Source organism: Calonectris borealis, chromosome 3 (genome assembly GCF_964195595.1).
Source record: "Calonectris borealis chromosome 3, bCalBor7.hap1.2, whole genome shotgun sequence".
NCBI lineage: Eukaryota > Metazoa > Chordata > Aves > Procellariiformes > Procellariidae > Calonectris > Calonectris borealis.
Genome location: NC_134314.1, coordinates 6,757,664 through 6,776,706, shown reverse-complemented (window position 1 = coordinate 6,776,706; position 19,043 = coordinate 6,757,664). Strand labels below are relative to the sequence as shown.

Below are 19,043 nucleotides of genomic sequence, written 5' to 3'. Positions count from 1 at the left end.
TTTCAAGGGGCCTGAGCCTTTTTCAAGTTCAGATTAACCCAGAGTAAAGCATTAGTCAGTAAGTAATAACAAGTGGGTTAAGAAGGGGTCAGGGGGAAAGCAGAACAAGTTAGGTTTTGTATTGTGTTTTTAATCAGTACAACAGAATCCTCAGAGAGGAAGATACAAATTAGTAAAACTTCCACACATCATTTTTAAAACTCAAATGTTTTTTTTTCAGTGGGCAGTTAAAAGTAACCTTTCCCTCCGAAGTCCATACTTCCTCCCAGTTGGATCACTAAAAGGTAGTCTGTGGCTAATACCAAATTGCATTGAATTTGAGCTTGTGAACAAGAAACCACGTTGCATGCTACCAGGTACCTCAGCTCTCTCACTTCAAATTATCAGTTCTTCAAACCATCAAACTTGTAGGAAAAGGACTTGGTAACTGTAGTTCTCTTTCTGGGTTAGCATTAACAATTTAAGATAATAAATAAAAGATAAGGTACCACTAAGGCTTTCTAAATCAAATTAATTAACAAGGAATCAAGAGTTTCAATTAAGAGAACCATTAGCACTGGTCTTCACCAAAACTTTGCATCTATACAACTCAGACACTACAGAAAAGAGATCTTATCTCAAAAAAAAAAAAAAATTAACTTTTCCCTTTAAATTTCCAGGATTTAAAATAAGAGTTTGGAATCCTTGCTTGATGATTGCATGTCAAACTTTCAGTTGTTGCTTTTTAGCACATGACAGCATTCAAAAGATCATTAGCTGGTACACAGGGCAGAACCACCTTTATTACAAAAACACCTTCAGCAGAGTTTACACTTGAAAAACTTTTTACAGGGTTTAGAAGCAGTAATTTTACTACTACAGCCCACAAAACTGAGTAATCCAAGTATTCTCAGATTAAATCAATATCCTTGAGTAGTACCATCCCAACTCTCTGAGTGCAGGCATTGTGGAACTAACTCATCCACAGACAAACATCTGGAAATGTCAGAGCCATCTGCCCAGTGTTGTAACTGCTGAACCGCATAATTTATTGCTCAAAATAGAAGTGATACGCACCAATTCTTTCCTCACTGACTTCTGTTTTCCTTCTCACCAGTTTCTTGTCATATTGCTGGCTTAGGGTGGAAGCAGAAGTATTGCATCTTCTCTACACCCTCTATCCCCAAATTTAAGAACAAATCAGAATATACTGTCCAAATAGAACTAACTTCTAACGCTCATAAAAAAGATCTTCTTTCCCATACAGGTACAAGAACACTAAAAGAAGTCAACATTAATTTAAATTTAATACAAAAAAAAATTATAATTTACAAATGTTAAAATTCACTTAGTCTGTCCTGGCTAGTTCATACTCTGGAATTTCATTTTGAAATTGTTCGAAGACTTGAATGAAAAACTAAGCATCCTTATTATGTTAAGCGTCTTTTCCAGCAGAAAGCCACCTGTTCACCATTTTGTTCTGAAAATATTTTTACAGGACTACTAGTCAGGTAGCACACACAAGTTAGCAAGGTCTGGCTGTACAGTATTTTATACGGATACCATTAAAGTGCATCAAAGAATGCCATCCAGTGCAAGTTCAAACTCTCTTCCTGAAATCACTATTTAACAAGCGAGGCGAGGCTCCCTACACGCTATCCGATTAAAGGATCATCATCATCATATTGTAACTGAAGTCGGGAAAATGGCCGTGGGGGAGCTACTCTATTCTTTGAGATTATTATAATGCAGGTGAAAGTGGTCAGTATCATAAAAGCCCCAATAACTATCCCAATAGCTTCTGGAAGGTTTATGCACCACTGGTCAGCGAGCAAGCACTTGGTGTTACTGAAAGTGCCATTGTGCGGCTGTGGTGTCAGTCCCAGGATGTGGCACATCATGGGGTAAATATCAACGTTGTTCATCGTGCTCTGCTTGTAACCCCGATGAAAAGCAGGCCCACGAGCAGCCAGGAACGGATGCATGCTTGAGAGAGCGTTGTCATAGCCATGGTCGCCTACTGGAGAAATGAAAATTTAAGAGTTAACATCACAGTTTCTGTTTGCCTATCGAATATTCCCCTCCCTATCTCTCCCCCACCCCCAAAAGGCATATATTTTACCCAAAGACTAATGCAGAACATAAAAGCAGCTGTTGGATCAAATACTGAAGGAACCCAGAGTTCCCTTCCTCTTCCCCAATCCCCAGAAGTCTCTTCCCATACTGGTCTTCAGCCGTGGTCCTTCTCCCCTCGCCCCATTATCTCTTTTCCTTTTGGTTATCAACGTTCTCAGTTTTCCCCTTCCCACTCCTCACGCCAAAGTTGAAAAGGATGTTGCCACTCCACAAGTCAGTAGTTGGAATGCAAATTTGTACTTGTCAGATTTTGGAAAGACATCTCCCCCTTGCAAAGCAGACACTTAATTACTTCTTAAAAGCCAAGCACCCTTGATAGTGTTCAGTTGCAGCATATTAAGTACCCTCAAATCATGCTTCTCAGATTAGGTACTTCAGGAGAAGGGATACCCAAATAGTCAAAACCAAACAGTCAAAGGATGACGATGCCTGTGACAGGCAAACAACAAAACGTTTGTGGCTACAAGGTCACCAGTACTTGAACATTTGGTAGGTTTTTAAGAAATACTCCGATTTTTGGTGGAATATACACAGCTAAAAACCAGCCATAGTCTAACCACATGTCTGAAAAATCTGTCCAAGATGCCAAAAATTTCTCATAGCACACGCAGCACAGTATTTGAGTGAGTGCATTGAAGTTTTGAGTTAATTTCTTAATAACAGTTTAACAAGCCTCCCTGAGAACTGTCTCCTTGGCTGCTTCATGGAAGTTTCTGATGTGAAATGTCAAGATTCCTTTTGATTAGGTCACACTCACCACTTCAGTATACTTGCAATATTCCTTTTTAATGTTTTCCACCGTTACGTTTGTTACCACAAAGATACTACTGCTCCACATCTTGCTCGTTTGTTTTAATGCAGTCCTGTGTTTCTCGATTACATTATTTTCCCTTCTACCACTCGCTTGTTTTGAACAGAGCTGTCCCAAGTCCCCTCTTCAGTCACTCTGAAGTAGGAGGGCGGGTGTGTGTCAACATGGCTAGATATAGTGTAGGTATTGGTACACTTGCCAATCATTACGCTGCCACTTTGTCCATGAAGACAAGTACAATAAACACTTAAATACCCTTTTAGGTTAAAACCTCCACTGCCTGCTTCTGGGAAGCCTTGGCTAGCAAAATTGTTTTGAAAAGTGATTCACTTCAACTGATACAATGCTGGTACTTATAAATATACACTTATTAACTATTTTTAGGTACATGAAATTAAATCTAACCATAAACAAGAAAGAGACCTCTATTAGAGAGCACGTGTGTTAAGTGTTGTCAATTTGAAGATGATTGTAGCAAATCCATGGGGAAATTAAAATACAAACATATCTTACATTAAAAGCAGTACTTTTGTACAAATAATGAGAAAATTTGAACTTAAATGTGCAAAGGGCAGACAGTAAGAACAGCTAAACTGGGTGAAACAGGGAGTTTACACCACCCAGCATCCTGTCTCTGACAGTAGTCGTAACAGGGAGTCTGGGAAGGATCCAACAGGGTTAGCCCTGGCATAGCAACCAGCCTTGAGCTGTTCGCTGCTCAGAAACTTCCTGGAAGTTGGTACCTTTGTATTTAATTTCTATTAATGGATTTTTCTTCCAAGAATTTGTCCAATCACTTTCTGAACACACACAGATACATACGTATATACACATGCAGCCTTCGTCTGCAACCGGAATTATGGGTTGAATTCTCTTACTATGATGATAATGAAATCTATCTGGGATTTCTTCTTTGAGATATACTTTCATGTGACAGTTGCATTTTTTCAGTAAGTTATACATGCCTCTTTTGTCTGCCAAAAAAACCCTGCATGTGAAACACCTGAAAATATATATACATATACACATATATACATATATGTATGTAATTTGACATTCATAGCATCTAGCAGGAAGCAAGGGCATAGCTTAGCAATGCACTGGGTGAAGTAATATTTGGTTTGTTTTTTGTCTTTAAAACATGCTATTCGATGCCCCTAACAGGATGAACTCTGGCTTCTTTGACCATTATTGTTGTGTTCCTATTATTTTTAGTCTTTCCTCCCATTTATTTTTGTTTCCTAGTATACGTACTGCAACATTAAATGTTGTGTCTTGCATTCTTCCATTTATGCTCTCCTATATATATATTTTATATACAAAAAATAGTTAAACCACACTCTAGTGGAAGCTTGAGACAGACTGCTAACTTGCCTGAGTTAACTCTTAAAAGCATACCTCAGGCTATTAAGTTGAACATGACAAAGTGTTTTAGCCAATGGAATATCCCCTCTCTCTTCCTCATCTGTTAAAACACTCCAGGCTCAGGCTTAGAATGTTCTAGAAAGTGCTGAGATGTTCCTAAAGATGCACAGTGCCAGGACTCCACTCACTAAACTAGGACCATCCTACAGATGGCTGGAATAAAAACAAGACAGTTTACCAACATAAGCCACCAAGAGCACAAATAAGGAAAACACACTTACATTTTGAAAGTGACTCGTTTTGTACAATTGTCCAGCCTTCGTCTGCAACCAGAATTATGGGTTGAATTCTCTTATTATGACGATAATGAAATCTTTCTGGAATTTCTTCTTTGAAATATACTTTCATGTGATCGCTGCATTTTTTCAGCAAGTTATACACGTCTCTCTTGTCTGCCAAGAAAAAAACTGCACGTGAAACAGCTGGAAATTTACTGCAATTATCTGTCATTAAACAGCTGGAAATTTACTGTCATTAAACCTAAGATCCATCAATTATCTGTCATTAAACCCAAGATCCATTTTTTTCAAAACAATTCTTTTTTAAAAGGCACATAGAAAAGAATTTTTTCATGTCCCTAATGAAATGCTACATGTATCAAGGTGGATTTCACAATTTGCTCTCATTTTAAATCAGGCACCTCACGGCTGTAATTTTGGACCTACAATTCAACTTACCCTCTGGGCTTGTAGGGGAGGAGGGCAAAATTCAAGCAGAAAAATCCAGAGAAAGCAATCACACACCAAAGTAGTCAATATTTTATCCAAAGCAGTAAGTATTAAATTTTGTTACTGTATAAATCACTTTGTTCATTAGAATTGCTCGAGTCTGGCCACAGTAGTGGAAACTGAGACCAACAGTGTCATGATTTAAGACATGCCTGTTAGTAACTACTCCAAGATACAAAAATTGAATTCACAGTATGAAAACTGAAGTTTCATTCACAGAAACAGAAGTGGTAAAGCAATCAAAGTTGGGTTTAGATTTTTACTTGGAAGTTTAGACAATGACATTTTTTATTCTGAATAAACATGAGGATTTATTTCATGCTCGCTGTGAATTACAACCGTATAGACTAAGCAAGCAACAAGAGAGCAGGCATACTAAGTGCCTATCTACTTTCTCAACAAGCTGTACCAGGACCATCTTTACCACCCATAGCAATTTGACAAGAAACCCTCCTTGGCGCATTGATTATCAAAACAAAGTAATTTCTAAATAAACAAACTTTCTTCAGCTTATTCATTAAATTATGTCAAAGTTCTGCAATATGAGCTACACTGGTTTTGCAAAAGATGTGAACAGTCTACCATAGTGTGTACCTTTTAGTAGCAAGATAAACAAGATTTAATTCTCAGTGTACGACTTAAAAAAAACCCAAAACATACTCTCCCGTGGCAACACTGCAGCAACTGGAGTCTTGTCTATCAGAGTATAGTTATTGCGACCAATGCAGCCATCCAGGACAATCAGCTTCTTTGCAGAACAGGAAGCCATTCCATGATCACTTGTTATTATGATATTAACAGTGTCCCACAAACCTAATGCCTTCAATTTATTAGTAAGGAAACCAATATGATTATCCACTACTTCTAATACTTTGCGCATGTTCTCAGTGTCATCCGGTCCATACTTGTGCCCACTTGCATCTGGTTCTTCCCAGTATAATGTAGCAAAACTGACTACTGGATTAGAGCTGTTCAGCCACGCAACAATTTTCTCCACTCTCTCCTCAAACGTTACTGAAAAGTTGTACTTCATAAAGAATTGAGGGGTTGTATTGTTAATTTTTACATCGGTACCGGGCCACATTGCAGCAGCACTTGCTCCTTTTCCCTGCTGTTGATTTGTAACCCAAATTGGAACTGCCTCATTCCACCAGAAGGGATCTGAATCATTGAACTGTGAAAACTTTTTCTTGGCATCTGCATCGTACATGTCATTAGCCACGATGCCATGGCTTTCTTCATATAAACCTGTCGCTATGGTGTAATGGTTTGGGAAAGTCTTGGTGATAAAAGCATTCGTAACTTGTTTTACAAGCACACCATCCTCAATGAACTCCTGAAGATGAGGAAGTTTATAGGTTTCCAAGTAATCAGCCCTGAAGCCATCAAAGGACACGAGGAGTAACCTGGATACTGAATCACCAGTAGGGTGAGCAAAACAGGCAACTATTCCAGAAAAAAATAATGTTAACATCGAGTTCATTGTTGATACTTCAAAGTATTTCCAGCAGGTAATCAGATGCACCTGAAAAATGTAAAAAGATAAGGCATGTAACACAAAATAATTGTACTGGAACCAGTTTAACTAGCTATACATTATGTACATCTTCCTTATAGAGGTTAACTGCAACATAACCGGTCTAAACAACCACTGAAGTCAACAGTGTATCTCCCTATTAACGTCAGAAGTTTCTCATATATTGTCATAGTTTTTCATATATTAAAGCAAATGAGCAGTGAGATTTTTTTTCATTCCAGACTAAATGAAAGGAAGAATTGTTTTCTCTCTCTTAAGCAATTATTCCATCGTTCTCTGTGTCTTATTACAATTCTACATTCCAAGACAGACAATCAGTATTTTTCCTCATGTTCAAGCACAGGCACCTGAACAATTCCAGCTCCACATTTAAGAGACCTGTGCAGCAATAAATCCTACTTACACATCACTGTTCAGACCAGGATTTTTTCTTCTACTATAATTACAATTTTTCTTTTCAGTCCCACCTTTCCTTTTCCACAGTTTCCAGCCTCTCGAGTTGGTGGAAGACTTTTCAGCGTTTCAACATTCCTATTACTTATTGCTTACCCTATACATGGAACTGCCAGGAATAACTTCTACTTCTGTTTTCCTTCTAAGTTGTTGTACATCTACCATAACAGTATTTAAACCTGTTCTTTATGTATCATATTTCTCTCTCTCTAAAAAAAAATTACAAAATCATTAGTAACCTTAGCTATGAGGCAAGTATTTCTCACCAAGGGATTCATGACCATTATGAACGCAAGGTATGATTGTAAGCTTCCCCGCCAAACTTATTATGTGTGACAGGAGCACTTTGTTCAGGAAGGTCCAGAATTATTCTATAACCCTTTAAGAAAGAGGAAGTGAAGCTCCAGGCTTCACAAAAACTTCTGCAATATTGTTAGACAGCGTATTTCCTTCTCAAGAAGAACTCACTCCAGCAAATTTGTCCGTTATCTCACTTACACAAACTAGGGTGATTCCCGGAGGAACAGCAGGTATCTTCCTAACTGCAGTAGTATCTTCTACTCAACCCTTTCCCCAAAACTCTTTAAAACTGTGAGTGTATTATTTTAAAAGTGTAAGTAACTTCAATGGTAGCTAAAGCTTTAGCAGTGAGAGGAATTTAAAGCATGGGAAATCATCCCCCCTTGCAGCCAACAGTTAAATTTTCTTTAGAAGATACAAATGTTAGAAGAAAGGATCGTCAAAACCAGCGTTGAGGTATCTCCTAATACAGAGAAGTTGTAACACACAGCCCCTTTAAAGAGGAAAAAGAAGAAAAGAAATGAGATGAGAAGTGGAGCAAAGAATCACCCATTTCACGTTGTCAGGTGCTTTAAAAAGCAGAACCAGACTTTTTCATAGCGCAGTAAGACATAAGACCACAATATTAGCTTCGAAATACTCCAAAGATGCTAAGCATTTGTGTTTTTACACACTGGTTCACAGCTAACTACAAAACGCCACCAGCATTACAGCTATCTGCTCCTGAACCTCTCCACCTTCCAGCCAGATTTTCCAGTCTCTAGCTGCTCAGTTCAGTCAGAAACCAGTTACCCTGGCCTCGAAAGCTGACAGCAAGATGCCGCGTTGTCACTACACGCCTATCCGGTGTACAGCACCGGCTCCCGCCTTCCCAGCGCCGTCACCCAGCACTCGGGGCCAAGCACCGGCAGCGCGGACCCTCGCGACGAGGCACCGCCGGCGGGTCCCGGGTCCGGCTGCTCAGCAAACGGACCGGCCTCGCCCCGGGGGTGGGGGGGCTCCGGCGGCAGGCGGCCCCGGCGCCCCGCTAGCTCCACGCAGCCCAACAACGCCTTCTTCCCCTCACCTAAACTCCCAAGGAGGCGGAAGCGCGGCCACCCCGCGGTACGAAGCCCGATCCCGAGGGGGGGGGGGGTCTCGCTCGGGCAGCGCCAGTCGCCACAGACTCCCCAGGCGGGAGACCTCCCCGCCCGCCGCCCCCTACCCCGCTGCCCGCCGCCGTTCCGCCCCGACCCCACCGTGAGGGCCCGCTCCTGTGCGGCGCTCGAGGTGACCGGCTGCGGCGGCGGCGGCGGGACTCCCGTCCCCGGGGGGAAGCACAGCGCCTGCGCACCCGCCGCACGCGCGGCGCCAACTGCCATTCGCGGCGGCGGCGCAAGCGCTGCCCTTGCTGGGGGGGTGGGCGGTAGCGGGGGGGAGCTCGTCATGCAATTGGCTGGGGGCCCGCTGGCGGAAACTCCGATTGGTTCCAGCGGGGTGGGCGTCGCGCTGTGAGACAGGGAGAGGGAGTGCGGGGGGTGGGGGGGGGGGGGGTGTGTGTGCTGGAGGGAGTGGGGTGAGGGTTGAGCGGGGCGGTGGGGGACTGAGAGGAGCAGAGCTGTGGGGCCCTGAGGTGAGGGGGGCTGCAGGGAGCCGCGGGCGGCTGAGGGGAGGTGAGGGGGGCTGAGGTGAGGGGAACTGTAGGGAGCCGCGGGCGGCTGAAGGGAGCGAGGCTGAGGGGAGCTAAGTGGAGCGGGGCTGAGGGGAGCGGGGGTGAAGGGAGCTGTGGGAGTCGGCTGTCACAAGCGGGGAGGTGTGGCAGGGAGATGCCGGGGAGCGCGGGTTTTTACGAGAGGCGTATTAGCCCCCCCTCCCGGGCTGGGATGCGGGTGGGTTGGCCCCCGAGGTGGGACGGTGAGGCCTGCTGATGAGGGGTCACAGCTCTCCTGGGGTACAGGCTGTTTGCTGGGTCTGATGGGGTGCCCCGTGGGTGCAGAAGGACGCCGTGGGGTGAGGCGAGGATGTGACGGGGTGCATTACTGGGAGTTGTCCTGTGTTTCCTCAGGATGCCTGTAACCTGCCTCCTTTGGAGGTGTCGCAGCAGCCCCAGGCTGTGGCCTTTGCAAGGCAATGGTGGCTGTCAGCGTGACTACACATCTGTTCTCCGAGACTCCTGCTCCCACACAGCTCTGGAAGTTGACTGTTAATGTTCTTTCCTGCATATGATGTTTTTGTGCTCTCTGGTTTATCCTTGAACTTAGAATACATGCAGGAAATTGTGAATGTGTTGTTGAATGTAAGTACTCTGAATGCCAGTGCTGCTTTTAGGAAGGCAGTGTGTGGTATGATGGGTTGAGGTCTGTTTTGGGTCCTGGTGTAGGTTTGCTTCATAAATTAAGGCAAATAGTTTACATTCCCTTGGTTTTCCTTTTTATTATGAGAGGGAATTAGTCATTCTGCAAAACCTGTTAAGTTACTGGTGCCGAATAACAATGAAATCAGCTCTGTGTAAATAGAGAAAATAAGTGTGCTTTAATAGCACAGAGCAGAAATCGTCATTCCATTTTAAATTTCATCATAAAAACTGAGAAAAAGACATGTCTATAGCTTCATGATTGACTTGAGTAGGGAATCTGAATTTCATTCTGTGTATCCTGCTAGCATGTTTATTTTGAATGCCGCGTAGATTTGACCTTGTTTCTTTCTAATGGCTTTCACATATGTATGAGTCTGGCAGGTTGTGCTACCTGTGCATGCCAACTGTGGAGTGGCTCTAAAGATGTCGTACAATAGGTTGAATAAAGTGACACGCCTCTTATTCACCTTGATTTATGGAATGTAGCAGGTGTAGCAAAGCACAGGATTGTAAAAGAGGGAAAAAATAATGCCAGGTGAACTAGATAAGACTTCTTGCAGCTATTCACATTATATATGTCAAGTTCAAGTCAAGGTCTTTTTGTCTTTTTTTCTTTTTTTTTTTTTTTGGTTACGCTAATTCAGCTTTGTAAATATGCACATGACAGTTGATCATGTGGAGGAGGGAAGTGTCCTTTATGAATTACTTTATTGTATTTCCTTCAAAATATTTATTACACAGAGTGAATTGGAGGTCAAGGGAATACATAACAGGTGCAATCTTTTAGCCACTTTCATCAAATTATGATTGAGGTCTTGTTACAAATTTTATGCAGAGATACAGACAAATTTAAGCATCAAGGCTCTTTTGCTAACCTGGTTTGGCAACATACTTACTCAGCTATTCAGTCCTAAAAGGTGTGAGTAATCTCTTGTTTACCCTTACCCATGTGCTTTGAAACCTATTCATGGTGTTCACCTATTCGTGAGCCCAGCCTAATATAATATGTCCAGTTTGACACATCATAAAGGCAGCATACCATACCAACTCTGGACTTTGAACTCGGCTAGCCAACATGTATCACGTACTTAATACAGCTTTTAGTTCCATTTACAGTGTATGGTTTCAAAAAATGCGTGAGTTATGTGTATACTTACATTAAGAGAAGTAGAACTGGGAACTACCAAGCTGTTTGCCTTGCCTCACCTTAATCTCCCTCTGTATTGTATTCCACCCCATGTTTGTCTGTATAGACTGCAATTCTAAGCACTAGACCATACTAAATCCTGTCAGAAGCTGTACAGATTTACTGCTGTATTATAGAATTGAGCATTTGGAGCTCAAAAACCATTACATGCATTTGTTTGTGTCAGTGGAATTTAGTGAATGACAGGAAGTAAAGGGTAGGCAACCTCAAAATATTCCCAGTGTTTGGCTAGGTTTAGTAAAACACTTAATTTCTAGATGGGAAACTATACCCTTCTGTTGGCAGTCTTGTGGAGGGGAAGCAACTCCTTATTTATTCAGATGAAAACTAGATGTTGCATCTGAATAGTTCAGATACTTGTCTTAAGTACTTTCTTAAGAAAAAGCAGGGCATTTTCATTACTTAGAGTTAAAATAACTGAATATTGAAAGAGAAGCATTTTTCTTTATTTTTCCAGTTTTTTTCCTCAATTTTATCCATGTGACAGAGACTTCTGTGATCATTTTTGCTGATTAGTTTTTTAATCCATCATTTACTGTGTTTTGATGCATCTTTATATAGTTGAGATGAAGAAAAATAGGAAAACGTGTCATAAAATCGTAAAAGGGCTAGGTGACTAACAGCTGTTAAACTGTATTAGACTTTAAGCTTTCAGTGCCCATTTAATCCGAAGAATAGGTTGTATATGGAGGCTATAAACAAAACGGGGCTCTTAACCACGCTGTTTCTCAAACTGTCTATGGAACGATATCCCTAAGGCTGCATGAGAGGGTGATAGAGAGTAGTGTGGAGTCTTTGCCTTCTCTATTTCGGTTACTAGAGCCTCTGCTGTAAACAAGCTTGAAGCCGAGTTACTGGGCTTTTTAAGGGTGCTTAGTTTCAGAGATAAACAAGGGTGTTGAAATGATGCCAGATTTTAAAGGCAAACAGAAATGTTATCCTTGGAGCAGTTGGGCGAATAAAAAAATCAATATTTCTTAGCCTCTCAGGTATTCTAATGGAGTTTCCGGCCATGGAGTTGGAGAGCAAACCAAAGGAAGTTTTATAAAAGGAACTGGTAGACCACAAGTAAAGGGCTTTGAAACATCCAAGTTGGGAATAATTGTTTAGGCCCTGCAGCAGGTAAAGGTTTTCAAATGCCTGTTGACAATGACTGCTCCTGGTATTCTTAACAACTAAAAGCTGTTGATAACATGAGTTGAGTGTCCTGTGCTAAACAATTTTCTATTGTTTGCCTAGTTCCCAGTGGAGAAGCATCTGTCTTATGCAGAGTCAAATTTATTGGCTTTAAATATGTCTTTTATGCAGTCAGTAGCAAAGCAAAATCTGGCCGAAGATGAATCACCGTTACTACAGTGGGGTCCTGAATTCATGAGCCCCTCAAGACCGCAGAATCCAGGTCAGCGTAAGTTGAGCAACAAATGGATTTCTGGAGGCCTGCTTCAAGGATGTGCCGACTCTTGTGTGAAACAGCGTGATAATCAAAGTCTTCTACCAAACCGCTGTCTTCTGAAATGGTTTTTCTGTGTGTTTTGTCTTCCTTACTATGTCTTAAATAGAATACAGAAACTGCTATAGCTGTGCATCTCAACAGTTAATGTGAAACTGAGCTGAAGCATGTGTTTCAGAAGATGAACTAACTCCATGCGCACACATACAATACAGATAAAATTGTCAGCATACACACTTCATAGCAGCATGGTTCCAAAGATCTTCTTGGGTGTCCAAAGGTGACCATCCAAAGGCTGGAGCAGAACAGGGCCATACTGAACAGTCTTGTTCCTCCTTCTCACCGAATCATTCCCATTTTGAAAAATTGTGGGGAGCTGCAGATACTCGGGCCTCTAGAGAGTGCTGTTTTTCACAGTCTGTTCCTATTATGCAGGTCTGTGAGTGTAATGGCTGTAGGAATAACTGGGTAGAGGAACTTGAGTCTCTCATTCTTGTAGAGAGCACAGAGCCAAAACAGAAAAGTACCCTACATGGAGACTTCCTAAAAGATCTGAATGTGGGATAAAGGTCTTTTCCTCATGTTGTTTAGTGCAAGATCGGCAGTGAATAAAGCATTCCTGTTGATGAACTGCAAAGAGATGAGATGCTAACCATATGAAGAGATGCGCTGCTAACCATATAAGTAAAAGCTGAGGCTGGAAACGGTGCAATAAAATTTGTTTGCAGTTGATTTCAGCCAGGTATTTAGTGCAGTCAGGAGTGAAAACGAAGTGGTATGATTTTATTGCAACTCCCTTGTCATATGTCTGTAAACCATAAACAGTCTTTCTCCCAGAGCCCACAGTGTAGTTGTGATAATGGACTTGAACTACATGTTGCAAACCTTTGGAAATGTTTGAGCTTTACAAGGAAAAGAAGTTATTTTTGTAAAACCAGCATCCTGAATGGCCAGGAACATTCACGATTTTTGCATTGAGTGCTTTTAAGTGCAAATGAAGGGCCTGACCCTATGGGATGCTAAGATCCCTTAGTTTCTACTGACATAAAAAACATTGTTTACCATCATTCAGTTTCAGGTTTAGCTGTTTCCAAGAGCTCTGTGTATTTTGTTTTAACTATTTAATTTTCTTGCTTCTCTTATGGCTGGAAAAAGACACTTTAGAGCAAGCAACTGAAGGACCTCAATTTGTTTAGGTTATGAAGAAAGATTTACAGGTTCTTTGCTTAAGGTGTGCAAGTGTCTTCATGGAGAACAGATAAAACTGGAGGACTCTTTTAATTAAAGCACTAAAATCATAGCAATAGCCAACTGGAAATGACCTCCTGAGAAATTCCAATAGAAACAGGTTGCTATTTCTAAACAGGGCTATTAACTACTGAAGCTCCTCATGGCACTGATGGGTGAGTTGAAGTTTCCAATACTGTGGAATGTGTAGAAGACATGCAAGTTACTGGCTTTGATAAAGGGGTACCCAGGTAAAAGTCTTGTTGTATTAGGAATCTGAATTAAATAGTGTAACGTGGCTTTTTGCCTTTGATTATTAATCTCTGAGAAGATGTGAGGTATGCTATTTAGGGGTCTGACATTCTTGTTACTCTTCCTTCTTTCCACCCTTCTCTTCTGCTGTGGAGGTGAGGGATAACTGACTAGCAATGCAGGAATTTCTTTACAGCAGGTCTTCTGCTTGACATTTTAAAATAAGTCAAAGCTGGAGGTGCTGGTTTCTGTTAGGGTTACAGGGTGAACAGATAAAGTTTCAGTAGTAGCTTCAGTGGTCTGATTTTAACATACTATTCTAAGTGTATCAGGGCCCTTATATATTTGCTGTCCTTCAGATAAAATCAAGTTGGTCTAAGCAAACATCTTGAATAAATGTCTGTGTGTGTTTGGGCTACGGAACTGAGCTCTGCGTAGCTCTGTAGAGTGAACCAGGCAATTATCTAGGTTCCTAGAATGAGTTTTGATGTCCATTTGTAGGCTTCTAAATGTAGGTAAATTCCAACCTTGCTAAGACATCTATTTTAGGGAGCTCAGATGACTGAGTTTTGCAGTAATAAAGACCATCTCCAGAATATACTTAATCTCCTTCTGACATAATTCTTTCCACCTCTTTTTATCACATGTTGTGAGATGCCCATCGCTGTCCATTGGACTGTAGAAAGAATCAGTGATTAGCTTAATCTAGGTGCTGAACAACAGAGAGCTAAACTTAGTATAAACAACGTTTCTAAAAATGAGACCTAAGAGATCTTACTGGTTGACTGTAACTTGTGTCTTATGTATACTAACCGGAGTTGTGGTCGTGTTAATTCTGGTATTTCTTGCTTTAAAAAGAATAAGGTTAGAGTAAAAATGGAAATTCAGTCATGAAGTAAAAATTAAACCTTGAAAATGAGGAGTTCTGTTGCTCACGTTCTTTGTCCTTATATGAATTTTGCTGCTTATGGTTTATGTGGTTATTTGTATTTCTGCAAAGCAAGTAACCAGTGTTATCGGATGGCTCACGTGGGTACAGATGGTACATGCAATAGTAAGTGACACAACTTGAATTACAGAACTAACAGCGGAAAGTATTGCTATTACTAACTACCACATTAATTCAACGCCTTCGAGATTTGGGAGCAGAAGAATTTAGGGAATGGATGAAATTGGTGATCTTTCTTTTTTGTAATCTTCCATTCTTGCGGCTATGGGGGCTGGAACTGTTACTCAGAGGGCTTTGTTTTCCAATGGGGAATGGAGCACAAAGTGGTGCTGCGACCTTTTTCTATTCTCCTGCCTCATACGACCTCTTTCCTCTCCCTTCTCTGCAGGAGAGAAGTCCCATTTCACTGGACGCATGTGCACGCAGCTGCCCTGTTCCTTTGCTGAAGCGGAGCGTTTTTGGCTGGGGAATAGGGAGGGAGCAGCACAGGACACAGGGGAGCAGGCCGGGACACTGGTGTCCCAGGTCACAATGTGGGCGCCTCAGTTTTGATCTCGTTTGTTGTCACATAACTTTTGAATTGTGGCACGAAAATTATTTCTCTCTTCCCTGAAGATGAAATGTAAGGGTTGTAAACAAGCGGTGGGTTCATATAATGTGATTTGAAATGCACCTGATTTTCACCTGGATAAATTCTTAAGTGCAGTCAAGTTTACTCTGGGGCTTTACCACTCTGTCACAAGAGTGAAGTCTGGATCTTGGAGCTGAATGGTACTTTTTTTTGCTCTTGGAGGGGGCAGAGGAAAGGAGAACTTAGGTAACTCACATTTCTGACTAATGAAATCCACATCAACTGTATTTATTTATTTTTAAATAATACTCATACGTTATGCTCTTATTCCTTATTTTACCTGTGATATTTTATACCCTCCAGCAGGTGCTGCTGCATCCTGCTAATGTCTTCTTCATGGAGGAAAAAAAAAAAACAGTCATTTGATTTAATACTGTGCAACTGGACTTTGCTTTTTGTTTTGCATGATGAATGTGTCTGTGTTCTCTTTTCTTCCTCAAGTTATTTGCCGGCAGAGTGACTAAGGAGGGAATTTTTATGATCCCAGCATATTTAATCCTGCAAGCGCTCTTTGTAAGAAGGGGTTGAAGATCTGTGGGAGTTGCTTATCAAGGCTATGCTCAGAGCAAGTTGAACAGACACAGGTGGAAATACATTTGAATTCCTACAAAATGTGAAGAAATGCAAGTGTTTTCTTAAAAGTAAAAAATATTCATTAAAAAAAAAAACCTATAAAAATTTCTGTTTGGCTCATTGGTTTTCCCAAGTTTCTTAACCTCATGATTTTAAATCAGTCTTATTGTTAGCCTAATAGCTGGTTTGAACGCTAGAAGTTTGCAATACAGATTACACAGCACGTGTTTCCGAATCTTTTATTTAGGATTTCCACGTAAAGAATTGTGACTGAGTTACATACAGAAAATGTGAAGAGGAGATGTGCTTCTTTCTGTTTGCTGATAGACCACTTGTGCCAGGCAGGAATTTGTGGGTAGTATTAGTTGAAATTAGGCCTTGATACAGCTTACCTACCCTTGCAGTCCTTGAGTTGCATCAGGCCAGAAATTCACTCATGAGCTAAGAGAGCTCATTGATCTCTGATACTTACCTACACCTTTGTACTGTATTGCTGGTTCCATGTAGGGAATTGAAATTCTGCTGTAGGGTTTTTCCTCACTGTTACAGTGATTAAACCTGGTTGTGACTATGATTTTGGCACTTTTGGGGTTATCTAGGAGCCTTAGAAGGTGAATCCAAGTTTAATAAGATGAAGTATTGGTTTGGTTTTGATATTTAGCTTTATTAGTAGTCTAAAATGTTCGGTATAAGAATAATGAGAGTAAACTACCATCATAAATCTCAGGCAGGCAGCACCTGCTACTCTACTGCGTGAAACAGCATGTTCCCCTGGTCATTCTGTTTGGAGATGGCTGGAATTACAGTCTTTCTCTCTAACCTCTCTTCTGTGTTTCTTTTAAAAATCCAACCTGGCTGTGGCAGTTACCTCTCAGGAAGTTACAAGGATGGGTCAGGAGGAAAACACTTTTATTTTTCCTTTTGGCTGAACCCTAAAAGGTTAAATATAATTAGATTCTAAGAATTCTGGTAATAATCTACATAATCCAGATGTAGTAAGCAGTAAGCATATAGGTAAAAAGTCTTTAGTCAATAAGGTCTGAAGTTCTCATAACTTTGATAAATTCAGATTTGGATCTTTAATGAGTTTCAGCTCCGTTGATTTCAGATGCTCTGGAATGTGTATCTGTCTTTAAGAGGGCAGTTAATTTTATGCTAAAGCTTGAAGTATTCATGTGCTTCAGATTCTGTGGAGTTTTGTGTGTCTCTCTGTTCTTTAGAGAAAAGGAACTGTATAGACAAGCTGGCTAACTAGATTGCTAAAGTCAAGTGGCATTAACCCAACTTTGGAAACTTGGGTCTGTGTCTTATGACATCGAGATACATAACCTAAATGTGATTATAAGTAATTGATATATTAAGTATAAGTAATAATAGTTAATGCTTATTCAGTGCTTTCTTTTCCTAGATTCCAAGGCAGCTCACAAGACTTTTTACAGTTTTGGCCCTAGTTTATAGCTGAGAGGATGAAGTCACTAAATGTGAAGTGACTGGTTCAAGGTCCTAAAGTGAACCAGTGGCAAAACTGGAAAGAGTTCAAGTCTGGTGCCTTTTTCTTGTGGATATATCACTTTATAATTTTTTTTATTTGTAGTTTTTTATGAATTATCATCATTTGTTGATGATGTTGTAAGTAACCACTGAAATGTTGCAGATTGCTTGTATTGTTGAGGCAATTTTGCCTTACTTTTCCTTGAAGCTAGGCTTTTGTGTGTTGAAAATACAAGTAAATGCGTGAAGTCTGCATTTCTACCTCTTTACCCAAAACGTACATAAGGTTTCCAGTAAAGCTATTTTTGACTTCCTGTGAAATAATACGTATTTTTTACCATAACTTTCTAGTACTGATAGGTGCTTCAGCTGTTTTTCACTATACTTGGCCAGGCTGTATCTGGAAGAACAAAAAGTGATTAGAGCTCCTAAGATACAGTTACCAGCAGTCAGATCGACAAAGGGGTTAAAAGTGAGACAGTCCTATCTTTTACTTTCGTGGAAGTGTAGTTGTTGATTTAAAGCTCTCAGTAAATGATTGTTGGAGATCTGCCATGTGTAGCAGAGCATTCAGAAAGCATACCACAGACTCTGCTTCCTCCTAAAGGGCGTTTGTCTGTCGACATCTCACTTTAATTGTAGTCTTTTAAGGTACCAGAAGGCAGGCAAAACTCACCAGCCAGCAGTCATGGAAGATCAGGTCTTTACCAATGTTTATCAAAATATTAACGACACCAATGTCTATGAGATTCCAGACTCTAAGGAAGACAAACGGGATAATCTTTATGAAAATGTCCGTGAAGATCCAGTATCTCCGTCCTCCATCACTGCTATCCCAGAGAGCATGGATGGTAGTCAAGAGAGCTCAGAAGATAGCTTTAGTAATTCTGTGGCCTCTCAGCATGGGGCTGATGGGGAGGATAGTTCTTCTTCATCTCCCCATGGTGCTGAAGAAGACCGCCTATACCAGGAGGTGGATATGATGAGCCCAACTCTGGAAGATAAACACGTAGAGGACATGATGTTTGGGAGCAACATGCATTTTCCTCCGGATTTCCAGTTACGTCGGAGCCAGAGCACTTCTTCCAACTCTTCAACTTCCTTCAAGTTCCCCCTTAACAATAACTTTGGAGAAATCGACAACTTTCAGGAAGATTGTGAGATTTTCATGTTTGTAAAGGTAAGAGCTTGGGTGCTCCTAAGAATACAGTAGTTTTAAACTCCAAATCAATCTATGTGTCCTCCAAATCAGTAAAATACAGCTACCTGCCGCTTTGTTCCCGACTCTGTTGCCTGTGTGCTGCAGGGGACCAAGCCATTCACTTACCTTTTACATCTTAAGGCACAGAAAGAGAAGATTTGTGTTGTGTGGAGATGCCTGGGATTTCTTCATTTCAAGCGGAAGTATGAGTATCATGAAAGTATTCTGATTGTTGCTGCAATTAATTTATTCTGTGGTATCTCCCTGCTGTTAGACTATTACTACTTGAACTGGTTTAGTTAAGCTAGTTCAGCTATCCCTGTGTTTCACTATCTGTGTAGTAGCTAATAGCTCAAAA

General features: G+C 40.9%; 2 protein-coding genes across 8 annotated transcripts in view; one reads left to right on the top strand and one right to left on the bottom strand.

Annotated features, from left to right (window-relative positions):
- Positions 1-760: 760 nt before the first annotated feature.
- Positions 761-8,756, bottom strand: ENPP4 (ectonucleotide pyrophosphatase/phosphodiesterase 4). 5 transcript variants are annotated; one of them, XM_075144905.1, is made up of 4 exons: positions 8,608-8,756; positions 5,740-6,604; positions 4,573-4,743; positions 761-1,999 (listed from the first exon to the last, which is right to left on the bottom strand). In XM_075144905.1, the coding sequence occupies exons 1-4, from the start codon at positions 8,728-8,730 to the stop codon at positions 1,635-1,637; spliced, it is 1,524 nt and encodes a 507-aa protein (XP_075001006.1). In that variant the 5' UTR covers positions 8,731-8,756; the 3' UTR covers positions 761-1,634. The 5 variants fall into 5 exon arrangements, with proteins under 5 accessions (XP_075001006.1, XP_075001010.1, XP_075001007.1 ...); XM_075144909.1 differs by having other exon boundaries at positions 761-1,996; positions 8,608-8,692; XM_075144906.1 differs by lacking the exon at positions 8,608-8,756 and adding an exon at positions 8,436-8,575.
- Positions 8,757-8,937: 181 nt separating this feature from the next.
- Positions 8,938-19,043, top strand: part of CLIC5 (chloride intracellular channel 5) — a 92,354-nt gene continuing 82,248 nt past the window's right edge. The window contains exons 1-2 of one of the 3 annotated variants that reach the window (XM_075144904.1): positions 8,938-8,981; positions 9,414-9,644. In XM_075144904.1, the coding sequence (XP_075001005.1) occupies positions 9,555-9,644 (90 nt within the window). In that variant the 5' untranslated portion in view covers positions 8,938-8,981; positions 9,414-9,554. Of the gene's footprint in view, positions 8,982-9,132; positions 9,645-17,031; positions 18,665-19,043 lie in introns of those variants that run through there. The other 2 variants (XM_075144903.1, XM_075144902.1) reach the window with 2 other exon arrangements.